This window comes from Eleutherodactylus coqui, chromosome 2, assembly GCF_035609145.1.
Source record: "Eleutherodactylus coqui strain aEleCoq1 chromosome 2, aEleCoq1.hap1, whole genome shotgun sequence".
NCBI lineage: Eukaryota > Metazoa > Chordata > Amphibia > Anura > Eleutherodactylidae > Eleutherodactylus > Eleutherodactylus coqui.
Window position 1 is genome coordinate 172769589 of NC_089838.1, and position 16569 is coordinate 172786157.

At 45.8% G+C, this 16569-nt stretch overlaps 1 protein-coding gene across 5 annotated transcripts in view; it reads right to left on the reverse strand.

Annotated features, from left to right (window-relative positions):
- Window positions 1–348: 348 nt before the first annotated feature.
- Window positions 349–16569, reverse strand: part of LOC136611940 (pendrin-like) — a 114831-nt gene continuing 98610 nt past the window's right edge. For all 5 annotated transcript variants that reach the window (XM_066591928.1, XM_066591927.1, XM_066591930.1 and 2 more), the window contains one exon: window positions 349–827. In XM_066591928.1, coding sequence (XP_066448025.1) covers window positions 817–827 — 11 coding nt within the window. In that variant the 3' untranslated portion in view covers window positions 349–816. The remainder of the gene's footprint in view (window positions 828–16569) is intronic.

The following is a 16569-nucleotide window of genomic DNA, read 5'->3' on the forward strand; positions in this document are numbered from 1 at the left end:
CAAATTGTACTAAAATTTGACACAATTTGCTGCAATTATTGTCAAAACTTAGGCCACACACCTTTCGAATGATTCTGAAAAAAATTGGAAATGCAAAAAAGTCAGCCTCCAGTAACAGAAATAACAAAATAAAGACCGCTACTGAAATCACATCTCCACTGTTCAGAACTTCTTCAGTGTCCTCCTTAATGATGTTATGTCTGTGTGTATGAGCCAAATCTGCAGTCCTCTCAGTGCACACAACATAGTAGTAGATTCCTTCCACCAACTCGGAGAGAACTCCGAATTAGAGATGCAGCCTGCAGAGGGGAAAGTAGTGATACATGGAGGATACAAGAAATACTGGTATTCTTATTGTACATACAGCAGTTTATTCTGCAAAGTTATTTTTACATTTCAAAAGTCCAAATTATGTAATCTTTGAAAAAAGAAACTCCAATCTGAAGACGTGAGTAAAGCTTTAGGATCCACCTTTGTAGATAGGACTTGTATATGGCAAAAACCCCTGCTGTAAGAAACTTAGTCAGAAAGACTGAACTAGCGTTGAGGTGGAAAGAGGAATATTATGAAATTCCAGTAAGATTATCTTCACATTTCCTTCCTTGATTCTTTATTATGTGGATCACATTTTCAAATTTGTGAAAAACCATGTTAAGCTTTGAAATGTCTTTTGTTCCTGTTGCTGTGAAGATCCAGAGAAGTAAACAATGGCACAATCATGGATTGCTAACCATTGTCAGTCCTTTGAGTGATTGCTGGGGCCATTGTTAGCAGGCTGAGTTCTTGTATGGGATGGAAAGTTTTCAGTCTTTTGTATCATCGTATTTCTGTAATGTAGGGAGGATAAAAACGGATTCTGTAAGTTATATATAGAAACGTGGGGGAAGTTCACAGTATTTATCAAAATCTACAAATGGAAATATCATTACATTTGAGTACAATTTAATCTAAAAGGATACTGTCACGTCCCATATTGTCCCCAAACTCTGGGTAGCGAGATATAGTGACAGATATACTCATTTCAATGGTCTGTCAGTTATACTGATCAGTTTAGCAGTTCTGTATAACTTACTTTTTAAGTAGTGCAATATGGCCTGAGACGAGTCTAGTGTGGCTTATTCATATTCATATATTCACGCTCCCCTCCCCCTCCTTCCAGCCACTAACAGGTCTCTCTTTATTACTGTACATATGGAGAGACCTATCAATAAATGGCTAGAGGATGGAAGAGGGCAGGGAGAGCGCAAATATATGGCTATGACTGAACTACATCAGCCTAATTTCGGACCGCCCTGTACTGCTTAACCCCTAAAGGACCAGACTCTTTTTAGGGATTTTACCCACGTGGTGGTTTTACTGCCCTATTTTGTTTTCTTCAGCTACCAAAATTGCTTTTGTTGAGTTTTTTCCTGTGACACATAGGGCTATTTTTTATATCTTTTTCCACTGACTTTTCCCCGTTTTTTGTTTGTTTTATTGGAAGTAATTTATAGTTTTCTTTTTAACCCCTTAGTGACGAAGCCTGTTTGCGCCTTAGTGACGGAGCCAAATTTTGGAAATCTGATGTATCACTTTAACAGAATAACTCTGTAAAGGTTTGGCATATCCAAGTGATTCTGACATTGTTTTTTCATCACATATTATACTTAATTTAGGTGGTAAAAATAGACCAATAGAATTTGTGTATATTTATTAAAAGTGCCAAAATTGGGAAAAGTTTGAAAAAAATATTAATTTTTCACATTTTCAACTGTAATATCTCAAGTATGTGCAAACATACTGTACAAATTTTTGATAAGATATATATTTCCATGTGTTTACCTTATTCTGAGCACACATTTGAAAAACTTTTTCGTTTTTTTTAATCCATTTAGGAGACGTACAAATTTAACATTACTTATCAACATTTTGAGGAACACTTTGTTTCCCTACGCCAAGCAAAGATCGCAAAGGCTCATAGTTGTCAGAATGATAGATGCCCCCACTCATGACCCCATTTAAAAAACTACACCTCTTTATGTATTCACTGAAGGGTGTCAGGAGTATTTTGACTCAGTTTTTTTTCAGGAGTTAATGCAATTTAGAGGAGACAAAATAAAATTTCATATTTTTGCAAATATGTCATGTTAAAGACATTTTTTTTCTAGGGTGCACATGATAAAGAAGCTTTACACGCCAAAATGGATACCTCTGTTTGTCCCGTGTTCAGAAACATACCCATTGTGGCCCTAATCTTATGTCCGTATGCACAACAGGGCCCAAACCGTAAGGAGCAGCAGATGGCTTTCATAACAGACATTTTGCTTGAAGGTGTTTTAGGTCCCATTGCCCACTTGTAGAGCCCTTGAGAGGCCAAAACGATGGAGAACCTCCACAAATGACCCCCATTCTGAAAACTAGACCCCTTATCGAATTCATCTAGGGGTGTACTGCATATTTTGATCCCACAGCTTTTGAATGAATCTAAGCAAAGCAGAAGGTAAAAAAAATACGATTTTCATTTTTTTCACAATCGTTTCATTTTAAAAACTTTAGCACACATATTTATGAAAACTTTTACCCCAAAATGGATCCCCCTGTTTGTCCCGTGTTCAGAAACATACCCATTGTGGCCCTAATCTTATGTCCATATGCACAAAGTAGCCCAAAATGACAGGAACAGCTGGAGGCTTTCAGAACAGACATTTTGCTTGAAGGTAATTTAGGCCCCATTGCACACTTGTAGAGCCCTTAAGCGGCCAAAATGACAGGGAACCCCCACAAACGACCCCCTTTTGAAAACTAGACCCCTTAACGTATTTTAGGGGTGTACTGCATATTTTGACCCCACAGTTTTTGAATAAATCTAAGTAAAGCAGAAGCAAAAAATATGATTTTTATGTTTTTGGTAATTGAGTCATTTTAAAAACAGTTTTTTTGTGCAGCACACATATGAATGAAGACTTGCGCCCCAAAATGCATCCTCCTGTTTGTCCAGTGTTCAGAAATATACCCATTGTGGCCCTAATCTTATGTCTGTATGCACTACGGGGTCCAAACAGAAAGGAGCATTACACTTCAACTGTTTTTAACTTTTACGTGATCGTAATTATCCATTAGATAACGGCGATCATATGACCAGGACCGCTCACCGCGGCCCTCAGTCTCTGCTCCAGGAGCAAGGATATTTTAAATTTCCTGAGCCCTCCTTAGCTTCTGCGCTTACGTCTGCCATTTTGCGGACGGGCGCATGTGCCGAAGTTTGGGAAAGGTCCTTGGATAAAGATCCCATCGGGGGACGTGGCCGGAGGATGCATGTTTTTGCGTCCTCTAGGATTAAAGCCCTGTTAGCCAGGATGTTAAAATACTATGGGGCCGTCACTAAGGGGTTAAATTAGTATATTTACGCTAAAATAAAGTATGGAAATGGGTTCCTCATTTTGTTTTGGATGTTTTGTTTTTTTTTAAACTCGTTTTATTGATAGGTTAACAACATGTCAGGTACAAAAACAGAACATTGTACAGTACATAATCTTGAGTATGAGGTATAAGCCGGTCGGGCCTGTGCTTTACAGTTTACATCATGTCTGGCGTTTCATTGGTCAGGAGTGAAAGGGGGGTTTGTTAAGATTAAAGAAAAGCATGGTGACATAGGGTGGGTGGGTATGTGAGGGAGAGTGGAAGTGGCGAGGGGTCTATATAGGAAGGTGTAACCGTGCTGAGGCATATTTTAGAGCATATGTCTGCTATAGGAGTCGTCATAAGTAGACATGTATACCTTTACACCAAATTATGATTATTAACCGGTTATGTTGCGGTACGGAGTCGGGGCCATCCAGGTGCTTTCTTTTTTTTAAAAAGGGAGTAGGTATATTATTGCACTCCGGGTGGCCGACCGAGCGCGGGGCAGAATCTCCCGATCCCATCACGACCCCCCCGGGGACTTTACTACCTTCTTTGTAACGCTGATATGGCTAATGAAAGCGGTTGCGGAGGGAACAGGGTCAGTGAGGAGTCACACCATTGGCCCCACACCTTTTGGAATTTGTCCGGGCATTTGCGGGCTTTATATACTATATTGTTGTAGGGTATAATTGAGTTTGTGATTTTCTTCCACATTGTCACGGTCGGGCCTCTCTGGTCCATCCATCTCATTGCGATAACTTTCCTGGCTATGAACAGGACTTCCCATAGGAATATTCTGTGGTAGTGTTGCCACTGCTCCTCATCAAGGATTCCGAAAAGGCAGATTTCTGGGGTGGCGGGGACCGGGATATCGAGGACCGCGGAGAGCAGGTTTATGACTTCGTCCCAATATGATCGGATCCGCGGGCAGTCCCAGATCATATGCCAGAAATCGGCGTATGTGCAGGTGCATCTAATGCAGTGTGTGGAGGGGATCCTGCCCATCTTATGTAGTCTCGCCGGAGTGAGGTAGCATTGTTGAACTATGTATAGTTGGGTCAATTTATTATTTGCTGAGGGGGAGACAGATAGAGGCGATTCTAATATCTCTTGGAAGGTTTCTTCCGTCAGCGTTGGAATCAAAGATTTCCACTTAGTCAGGGCGGGAGGGATTTCCCTAGCGGCTTTTGAAGTTGTTGGGTGGGAGTATAATGTCGAGATGAGTCCTCGGGGCCCTTGTGATTTTAATATTCCGATTAATGGGTAATGAGTCCTCGGGGCCCTTGTGATTTTAATATTCCGATTAATGGGTAATGAGATATGATGCCACTCATTGGCGGGAATTGCGTCTGGAGCGCATGCCGGATCTGTAGGTATTTGTAGAAGTGGGATCAGGGTATTTGGTATTCGGCCTGGAGTTGCTCGAAGGATATTAGAGTTATATAGGTCTCCTAAGTGAGCTATCCCATGCTGTTCCCATATCTCTAGGTCTGTTAATAGCCGCAGTTCCCCTAGCCCTGGGTTCCTCCACAGCGGCATGTCAGCGGCTATGTCAGAAAATCCGCTCACCTCTCTAGTCTGGCGCCAAACTCGCATTGCCAGCCTATGGCTGGGTAGTATTTTGCCCTTCACGGTGGCGGGTAATTCCAGCAGAGGCTGGAGGTGTTTAGAGCCTGGGCCAGGTGAGCCTCTGAATTGGGCAGTGGGCTGTCATTCAGCCAGCATTTTAAGTGTATCAGTTGACCAGCAAGGTAATATAGGAATAAATCAGGGAGTGCTGCCCCGGCCTCATCCTTGGGTCTCTGTAGCGTGGAGAGCTTAAGTTTTGGGCGGGAACTTCCCCATATGAAGGAGATCATGAGGGAGTTCATAGTACGAAAAAACTTCATCGGGACTGGTACAGAGATGTGTTGCAGGGTATAGAGGCACTTTGGTAGGACTATCATTTTAATCAGGTTAATACGGCCTGCAACTGATAGGGGTAGTGATCCCCATATTTTGAATTTGGATCTATAAAGGTCTATTAATGGATAAACGTTCAGGTCTAGGGTTCGGGAAATTGTGTTGGTGATCTGGACTCCCAGATATTTGAAGTCTTTAGAGACTCGTAAGCCACACAGTGAGTCCGTGTGTTGTAGGGGGTTTTGTGCAGAAACGAACATTAGAGCGGATTTTGACCAGTTGATCTGCAGACCTGAGAAGGTTCCAAATTTATTAATGATGTCTATGGCGCGGGGCAGGGAGGTTGTTGGGTCCGACATAAATAGCATAAGGTCGTCGTCGTATAGCGCCACACGGTTCTCCCGATTTCCTATTTTAATCCCGTGGTACAATGGGCACGTCCGTAGCATAATGGCCAGCGGTTTCATGGCCAGGGCGAAGAGAAGCGGGGAGAGAGGGCATTCCTGTCTAGTACCTCTGCACAGGGGGAAGTACGTAGAGCAGGTGCCATTCACGGAGATTGCTGCCAGTGGTGTTTTGTAGATTAGAGAGATCCATTGAATAAAACGGTCTCCGAACCCGAATCTCTTCAGCAACTGGAGCAGGAAGGGCCACTCTATGGAATCAAAGGCTTTAGCTGCGTCTAGTGAAGCCAGGGCCCAGTCCGTTTTGTCTACCGATCCGATTTGTGCTATTGCCTGGACTCTTCGCAGATTTTCTCTTGTAGATTTGCCCGGCATGAATCCGGTTTGGTCTGGGTGTATCAGGTCTAGAATAACTCCATTGAGGCGTCGGACTAGCATTTTTGTCAGGAGTTTATAGTCCGAGTTAAGGAGGGAGATGGGTCTGTATGAGCCGCAATCTAAAGCGTCTTTTCCCGGTTTTAAGATCAGTACGATTGTGACCTCATAGAAGGATGGGGGCAGAGACTTGTTGTCGTAGGCAGCATTGTACGTCTCAAGTAGTGTGGGTAAGAGTGTCTCTTGGTATTTTGCAAATACCTCGATTGGTAGGCCATCTGGGCCTGGGGCTTTACCGCTGGACATCTCCTGAAGGGCTTCTGAGAGTTCAGTCAGTGTGAATGGGGCATCTACTAGGGTCTGTTGGTCCTGGGAGAGTGTAGGGAAATTAAGGTTAGATAGGAAGCTTGTTAGTTCTTGTTGTGTGGCATGGAATCCAGTGGCATAGAGGTCCTTATAGAAGCGTTGGAATCTTGCTCCTATCAAGTTTTTTTTCATGGAGAATTTCTCCTGTTTCCGATGCGATACGGAGTATCGACGGTGATGCCGAATTTTGATGCACCAGGGTGGCCAGTAGGCTGCTGGATTGGTTGCCAAGTTCATAGAATCGCTGTTTTACAAAAAAGGAGGCTCTACGGGCCTTCTCTTGTAGGTGAGTTAGGTATTGCCTGCCCTGTCCTAGCCACTGTTCCCTACGTTCGTCAGTTGGGTCTGCAACGTAACTTGCCTCCAGGCGTTCAGATTGTGACACCATCTCGCGCTCTAGCTTAGAGGATTCCCTTTTGATATATGATATAGATGATTTTAAAGCACCTCTTAAGAAGGCCTTTAATGTCTCCCACAACACTACCGGGTCGGTGTCCGGCTGGTTAAGTTCTAGGAAAGCGGAGAGTTGGTCGGGGATTCTATCATTTGTTCCGAATAGGTTTAACCAGAATGGGTGTACACGCCAGTTATGCCTATGGGCATGTGTGTCAGGTGTGGAGACTTCTATAAGTATAGGGGAGTGATCTGATATGCCTCTAGGGAGGTAGGTAATATGGGTTATTGCAGTGCATAGTCTGGCATTCCCGAGGCAATAATCTATTCGGGAGAGAGTATTCCTGCCAGCAGAGTGGCAGGAGTATTCGCGGGTCGCCGGTCGACTAACTCTCCAAACGTCTCGCCACCCAACCTCTTGCAAAAATTGCGCCAGAGGTGAGGGGTTGGTTTGGGCCGGGTGAGCGTGCGGGGCGCTGAACCTATTCAACTGGGGGTCCAGTACCAGGTTTAGGTCGCCCATGCATATTATAGAGGCATTGGGGTATTGGGTGGCGAATTGGGCCGCCTGGTGTAGAATTGTTATGTTGGCCGGTGGGGGGAGGTATATCCCGATTAGTACGTAGGGCAGGGACTCTATCCATGCCTGGATGAACAAGAATCTGCCCTCTGGGTCTCTAACTGTGCGTCCCGGTTCCCATCGCAGTCGCTTGTGGATTAGTATGGATACTCCTCTGGCGTATAAGGAATAGGTTGAGTGGATAGCCCATTGGACCCATGGTTTCTGTAATTGCCCTGTTTTCTCAGAGATCATATGTGTCTCCTAGAGGCATACTATATATGGGTTATGGTTTCTGATATAAGAGAAGATCATAGATCTTTTTCTAGGAGCTCCCATCCCTTTCACATTCCAGGAGAGAATATTTATATTGGCCATTTGGTTCGCGTGGTTCTATGTTTATGCGGATGGGGGTTCCCCAGTATGTCAAGCTGAGCCCGCGCTCGGTCCGCCACCCGGTCCCCCCGAACAAGGGTCGAGGGATGTTTTTCCCCGGCTCCGACCGAAACAGGTTCCATATATTGTACTGCAAAAACTTATCCAAAACTTTACAATTGTGATTACATCAATAGCAGGTTGCCAAGGTGTTACAAACATCATAACATTTAACATAACTTAAACGTGCGTTTAATAACGGGGAAGACTGTGCACCCAATAAACGATGGTAGATCTGGGCACAGTCAGGCAGATTAATTCTGCTTAGAGCTCTAGGCCCCCATTATCCCAGGTACATATGCTTCTCTGCCCGACTGAAGTTTCTTGTACTTGTTTATACCAGTAAGAATTTTTACTAAGTATGTAGCAGGTTCTTTCTATAATTTCTCCTATTCGGTTAAATCCTGCTACTGAGGAGTGGCACACAGGGGGATGGAAGGATGGTAGTGGCGGGGAGGGGGGAGAAAGGAGACAGACAAGGAGCAGACGCTGGTGTATGCGTGTACGATCTTGGAGGCCATGGGGGGCGTTGAATTGGTCGTGGTCTGGTATCCAGGCCCTTTATCTCCCTCCTCTCCCCCAGGCAAGCTTGTTAAGAGGTCGCTGGCGTCTAGGTCCGAGGGGGGGTGGGGGGATAGTGGTAGTCAAGAGGGTGAGAGGGGGGGGGAAACAGGAAACGGATACAGGTGTATACATTTGCAATCTTGAAAAACATAGGGGATATCAGACTGACCGTAACCGAGCGCCCAAGTCCTTCGTCCCCCTCCCCCCTCCCGGGTGAACCTGTCAGGAGATCATTGACGTCTGGGCGATCTTGGCATGCGGTTGAGCCAGTCCTCAGCTTCCTCTGGAGTGGAGAAGAAGGTGGCTCGTTCATTATGTACCACACGCAGGCGAGCTGGGTACATCATGGCGGCCTCTCTCAAACGGCGCTTGACAGCCACGAAGGACGCTCTGGTTTTCTGAAGGGCGGCCGAAAAATCTGGGAAAAGAGAAATGTTAGCGTTCTGATATTGGAGGTTCTGCACTCGCCTCGCTGCCTGGAGGGCAATATCTCTATCTTTGCTGCTGAGGAGTCTTGCCAGCAGCGGTCTTGGGGGTGCTCCTGGAGGTAGGGGGCGGCCCGGGACCCTGTGGGCCCGCTCAATAGCAAAGGCCGCGGTGAATTTGGCCTCTGGCAAGAGTTCTTTCAGCCAGGTTTCCATAAATGAGCAGGGATCTTGACCCTCAGCGCGTTCCGGTAGTCCTATTATTCGGAGATTGTTTCTGCGCAGCCTGTTTTCAAGGTCGTCTGCTCGCTGGGACCAAGTGTTCACTGCTTTGTCAAGTTCTGTGAGTTTGTCTGGTATTGGAGCCATGGTGTCTTCAAGTTGCGATATACATGTCTCGGCCTCTCCTACTCTGCTGCTGAGGTTGTGCAAATCTTGTCGCAAGAGTCCTACTTCAATTTTAACCTCCTCGATTTTACCGGTTAGGGAGGTAGTGCTGGTTTGTATGGCCTCTAGGAGCTGTGCTGTGACCTGCCTGAGCGTTGGTTCCTTTACGGTCTCTGGGGAGAGGGCGGAGCCTGAGGCCCTGCTCGCGTCCTCGTCTAATCTGGTTGATCGACGTGGGGTGTCTGTTGTCGGTTCGAGTGCGTAGGCTTTGAGACGCTCCGTTATCGGTGTAGGGGTACTGCGGCTCATCCTGGAAGACTTGCGGTTGGCCCGCTTGCGGGAGGAGAACGGCGGTGGTATGTTTGCGGTCTTCGTGCACTGAGGGGTCAGTAGAGGATCTTCTTGTGAGCAAGGGTTTGAGATGTATAGATACTCTCCGTTGCGGTGGGGTGGGAGGTTTGGGATTAAGAAGTTTCTGAGCTGCTTGCTTTGGCTAGTTGTCAGTGGAGTATATTCAATATTTGCTGTTTGCCGCAGCCAGAATTACAGCTGAGGGCCGCACTAGGTTGTGAAAGTAGCGGCTCTGATGGTCAGCGTTCAGCTGGTGTGGCTGCGTTTTCGCGGGACGTTGGTATGCCGTCAGTCGTGCCCCAGCACCTCCTTGCAGGGAGAGATGGGTGTCCACGAGTTGTTCCGTGTATTATTATTCGCCCGTTTCAGGGGTTGGGTGACTGCGGGGTCGTCAGCAGACGTTGCGTGCGGCCTGGTGGCAATTGCCCGCTCCGGGCTGGAGTGGTGTCTTAACAGGTGGGGTGTCGCCTTACCCCTTATGTTGGGGTAGTATGGATTGCAGACGGTGCCAGTTGTGGGTTGGTTCCCTGCTTCAGGGGTGCAGAAGTTGTGGGGTGGCTGGCAGTCACCTTGTGTGGTCTGGTGGTATTCACTCAGAGTAGTGCCCAGACGGATGGGGTGCCACCCTGCACCTTATGTTAAGGTGGCGCAGGTTACCAATGAGCCCTATTTAGTTATGGGGGTGCTTCCTCGTTTCTGTCTGTAGGGTACTTTTTGTGCCGAGCTACTGTTGTGGCTGGGGGGGGAGGGGGGGGCTGTACTCCCCTCGGTCCCTGTTGTGCAGAGAGGGCAATCTGGTGGCCGCTATGTCGCTTCCCCTCTTCCTCCCAGCCGCTGTAGAGGGTTCCGGCGTCCCGCCGGGTCTTCTTATGTGGGGGAGCTGTGGAGCACGCGCCGTCCGTCACGGCAGGAAGTGCCGGGGCCAGAGTCCAGGGAGCAGGCCCAGGGCCGGTATCTGCCGATTTCGCCGTCGGATGCCCGCTGAGTCTCTCCTATCCTCGCTGGGGGTGGTCACCTGTGTCCGGGTGAGTTCTTTTGCGTTTTTTTTCTCGTCGGGCAGTCAGGATGGGTGCAGGATGGTGGGGATTGCCACGGAGCTCAGGCTCTGTGCGTCCTCACAGCATGGCTGCTGGACACGCCCCCGTTTTGGATGTTTTGATATATAAAGTGTATAGTTTTGGATTGCAGGGCGCATACGGTGATGGTTTTTTATTGGTGTTGGCGGTGGGTCATTTTGTTTATGTATATATTTTTATTTTATTCTGTCATTTTTTTCTTTACTTATTTCTGGAGCCATTTTTTTTTTACTTCACACTTTTCCACTGTAGCTGGGGTATGCATAGGAGCTCGAGTTAAAGGGGAAAACATTCCCCTGTAGTAACCATAGTCACTGGCAGAGCTGATCAGGGTCTGCTAAGACCTTAGAGCTCTGCTGTAACGGGTCACCCAGCTGTCACATGATTGCCAGGTCACATAGTGAAAATAATACTTCCACTCATTAGTACATAGCTATCTACCCGGGAAAGAAGAAGACAGAAGCAGTTAAAAAACGCTTTTTTCTTCCCCTCTGGGTCCTTGCAGGAACAGAGGCTTTAATCCTGTACCATATTTCTACTATCGTCTGGGATTAAAGCCCAGGACCAAGTGCCCTAAATTTACTGCAGTTGGTCCTTATGGACACATTTGGAGGCGTTTAGTTTCACTTAAGTGCATGCATCTTTGTCTGAAAATGATTATTCCAATAGGATTTTATAAACGTTTTTCATCATTTGGTTTCTGCAGGTTATTTGTATCACAGTGCATAATAAGTTGCAGAATGATATTCACTAGTAAATCCATCTCTGAACTTGTGTAATGGCTCAGTCTCCAGCCCCTCTCTGCCCTCTTCTGAATTAACCCCTTAGTGACGAAGCCTGTTTGCGCCTTAGTGACGGAGCCAAATTTTGGAAATCTGACATGCGTCGTTCAACGTAGCATAACTCCGTAAAGGCTTTACATATCCAAGTGATTCTGACATTGTTTTTTCGCCACATGTTGTACTTCATTTTGGTTGTAAAAAGAGACCGATATAATTTGTGTATATTTATTAAAAGTACCAATATTGGAAAAATTTTGAAAAATTGTCATTTTTTCACATTTTCAACTGTAATATCTCAAATATGTCCAAACATACTGTACAAATTTTTGATAAGATATATATTTCCATCTGATCACTTTATTCTGAATGCACACTTGAAAAACTTTTGTGTTTTTTTTAACCATTTACAGGACGTACAAATTTAACATTACTTTTCAGCATTTTGAGGAACACTTTGTTTTCCTGCACCAAGCCAAGTTTGCAAAGGCTCATGAGTGTCAGAATAATAAATACACCCCCAAATGACACCATTTTAAAAACTACACCCCTTAATGTATTCACTGAGGGGTGTCATGAGTATTTTGACCCTACCAGTTTTTTTCAGGAATTAATTCAAATTAGAGGAGAAAAAATAAAATTTCATATTTTTGCAAATATGTCATTTTAAAGACATATTTTTTTTCCTATAGTGCCCATGAAAATGAGGATTTACACCCCAAAATGGATACCCCCTTTTCTCCCGTGTTTAGAAACATACCCATTGTGGCCCTAATCTTATGTCTGGATGCACAACAGGACCCAAAATGAAAGGAGTAGTCGGTGTCTTTCAGAACATAAATTTTGCTTGAAGGCATTTTAGGCCCATAGCACTTTTGTAGAGCTCTTGAGCGGCCCAAACCAAAGAGAACCCCCACAAGTGACCCCATTTTGAAAACTAGACCCCTGAACGAGTTTATCTAGGGGTGTACTGCCCATTTTGACCCCACACTTTTTGAATGAATTCAAGCAAAGCAAAAGGAAAAAAATGGGATTTTCGTTTTTTTTGGCAATTCTGTCGTTTTAAAAACTGCTTTTTTGGTACAGCACACACATGAATGAAGACTTTCACCCCAAAATGGATACCCCTGTTTGTCCCGTGTTCAGAGACATAATCATTGTGGCCCTAATCTTTTGTCTGGATGCACAACGGGGCCCAAAATGAAAGAAGTAGTCGGTGGCTTTCAGAACAGAAATTTAGCATGAAAGTGATTTAGGCCCCATTGCCCACTTGTAGAGCCCTTGAGCGGCCAAAACGACAGAGAACCCCCACAAATGACCCCATTTTGAAAACTAGACCCCTTAACGAATTCATCGAGGAGTGTACTGTGTATTTTTACCCTACAATTCTTGAATAAGTCTAAGCAAAGCAGTAGGAAAAAAATTACAATTTTCATTTTTTTGGCAGTTGTGTCAATTTAAAAACAGGTTTTTTTGTACAATGTACATAGGAATGAAGACTTTCACCCCAAAATGGATACCCCTGTTTGTCCTGTGTTCAGATACATACCCCTTGTGGCCCTAATCTACTTAAAGGACACATGGCTAGGCCTATAATGGAAGGAGCACCCGTTTGATTTCAGGGTACAACGCAATAAATTCCAGGCCCCATTGCCCACTTGTAGAGCCATTGAGCGTCCAAAACGATAAAGAACCCCCTCAGATGACCCCATTTTAAAAACTAGACCCCTTAACAAATTCATCTAGGGGTGTACTGCGTATTTTGACCCCACAGTATTTGAATAAATCTAAGCAAAGCAGAAGGAAAAAATTATGATTTTAATTTTTTTGGCAATTTTGTCAATTTAAAAACTGGGTTTTTTTGTACAGTGTACATAGGAATGAAGACTTTCACCCCAAAATGGATACCCCCGTTTGTCCCGTGTTCAAAAACATACCCATTGTGGCCCTAATCTACTTATAGGACACATGGTTAGGCCCATAATGGAGGGAACACCCGTTGGATTGCAGGGCACAACTGAATAAATCCCAGGCCCCATTGTTCATTTGTACGGAATAAAAATTGACTCCCTAAAAATATCCCCTCCCCACACACTCCGTGCCATTTTCGGCCTTCCCCCAAATCTTAGATTGAAGTAATAATGTGAACTGTGTGGTATTTCCGAAGACAGGGGTAATTACGGAGGCTGGTTGGGATGGGTACATGGGGCAATAAAACCGGGTATCTCCTCCCCTCTCCTCATGCTTTTTTGTAGGTATTTCGTGACCTCAGTAGCGGGTATGGGGTGTAAAAAGTGGTGCTCTGTGAGGCTCCGTAAGCTTGATGAGGTGCGGCGGTCTCGCACAGAAGACGCTCAATAAGGTGCTCCTGGAACTGCATGAAGGCAAGCGTTCCAGGGGCTTCTTGTAAATTGTGTATTACAGGTAGCGGTCTGAATAACGCCGGGCTCACGCAGCCATAGGTGGAATCCGCTTGTGGAGGCCCGCAGCGGATCCCAGCTGTGAGCCCGTCTGTGACCCTGCGTACGGCCACGTAATGTACTGCGCATAACTGCCTACTCACACAGGCGGTCATTCGCAGTACTTTTTTTTTGTTTGTATTTCCCGCACCGTCGCTTAGCGATGACGCGGGTACCCGCAGCCCGTTTACAATGTAGTTGCGTATGGGCAGCGGGTATATCCGCGACAATGGAGCAGAATGGGCTCTATGTTGCAGATATCCGCAGTAAAATAGAACCTGCTGTGTTCTCTTTTCTGCGAGTGGATTACACAATTCCAACCCGCTAATGTGAGCAGAATTGTGTAATCCAATGCGCTTCATCTGCGTATTACCGCGGATCAGACGCATGCGGAATCTGTAATTCCTATCCGGTCATGTGAGACCGGCCAAAGGTAGATCGCTACCTTTTTATCTCGTGACCGGGGACCGCTCAACGAGGCCACCCATCACTGCTCCAGGCTCTCGGCGACCGTTGGTCGCTGGGAGCAAGGAGATTTTAATTTTCCTGGGCTCCCCGACTCCTGCGCATGTGTCCGGTGTTTTGCCGGCGGTCGCATGCGCAGGATCCGGGAAAGTTCACGGGAGAAGATCGCGTTAGGGTGCAAATACGGAGGCCTCTGGTAAAACGTTTTATCTCCTCTCACTGATCGCATCGGTGAGGGAAGATGAAGCTTCACCTTTTTTTTACTTTTACGTGATCGCCAATATCCATTGGATAACGGCGAACACGTGACCAGGAACCACTCACCGCGGCCCCCCGTGAAATCTCCAGGCTCTCGGCTAAGTTTTGTAGCCAGGAGCAGGGAGATTTTAAATTATCCTGGCAATCCACGGCTTTTGCGCATGCGTCTGCCATTTCGGCGACGGGCACGTGCGTAGAAGCTGGGGTAAGGTCCGCGGATAAATCCGCGGGCCTTAGGTACGTCATTTCATCCTACCTCACGGATATGATCCGTGGGGGGAGATGAAACGCAAGCTTTTTTAACTTTTTTAAAACTTTTTAAAACTTTTTGTAAACTTTTTTTTTTTACTTTTACCCTTTTTTTTTACTTTTTACACTTTTTTTTACTTTACATGATCACTGCTATCCATTGGATAACAGTGATCATGTCCCCGGTATAATCTCTCTGTTCCTGGCTACACATGGCAGCCTGGAGCAGAAGGATTTTAAATTTCCCGGGGCTCGAGCCCGTCTGCGCACGAGCCCGATGTCAATCATCGGGCGCGCATGTGCAGACGGGGATTCGGGTCCCAGGACATCGGGGAGGACTTAGGTGAGTATTTTCACCTCCCCTCATGGATCCGATCCATGAGGAGAGGTGAAACTGACCATTTTTCTTTACTTTTTAAAGTTTTTTGCGATCGCCGCTATCCAATGGATAGCGGAAATCGCGGTCCCCGGTAACACCTCCTGGTTCCCGGCTACCTTCAGGAGCCGGGAGCCAGGAGATTTCAAATTTGCCGGGGGCTCCCGGGCTTCTGCGCATGCGCCGGCGGGTCTGGGAGGACACCGATCTCCGGGGGACACCGGGGACAAGCCGCGTGAGTATTTTCAGCTTCCCTGATGGATCCGATCCATCAGGGCAGCTGAATCTTTACTTTTTTACACATTTTTGTTTACTTTTTTGCGATCGGCGCTTTCCATTGGATAGCGCCAATCGCAATGCCGGGGGGGACTGCCCGCAGCCCGGGATGACAGCTCCATGCTGCCGGCTACCTGCGGGCACCGACAGCATGGAGCTGTCACGTCCTCAGGCAGGTGGGCATCAATCCAAAGAGGATGCATAAAACTACGTCCTCTAAGATTAAAGCCCACTTTCTGAGGACGTAGTTTCCCGATGGGGCAGTCATTAAGGGGTTAACTACTAACCCTTTCCAATCCAATGTGTATCCTGGTTTTCCAGGGGGCTTACTCTTTTGCTGCTGTTATGCAATGGCGCTATATGCTGGCTAAAGCCAGTACTGCATGAGGTGACACGTTGGATAGGCTCCGAGAGCAGAGAGGCTGGCAATATACAGTAAGAGAACCCCGACGGGCGTCTTCCAACATCGGAGCTGTACAGCCTTAAATCATAATGTCTTTAGACGTCAGACAGTGGATTGGAAAGGGTTAAGTTGATTTATGATCAAAACAAAATTTATACTACATGACATTCACTGTACAGTATAGTTGACATGTCAACTGTATTCTGTGAGTCAATGCGATTACACCATTACTAAATTTATGTAATTTTGTCAAGTCCTGTTGATTTTTCACAATAAAATCACTTTGTTAAAGAAATTACTTTTTTTAAGTGTCGTCATATACTGAAAGTCATAGCATTTTGGTTTTTATCGGTGGAGTTGTATGACAGCTATTCTTGTGGGACGAGCTTTTCACAGGTATTATTTTGTGGTACATACAACTTTTAGATCATTCTGCATTCTATAACATGGAATAAAACTGAACAGGAAACAACAATTCCAGAATTTTTTTTTCTTTATAGCATTCACTGTGGGGTAAATAACATGGTAATTTTAGTATGGGTAAATGCAATGTTCCTTATGTCTCCTTATGGGAACACTAAACAGAAACGAAAGATAATTTCCTGATGACCTGTGGGAGTAGAGTTTAAGGAACCTTTCAGATGGGACAGAATTTGTCCGTACGGACATTTATGTGTTACAAT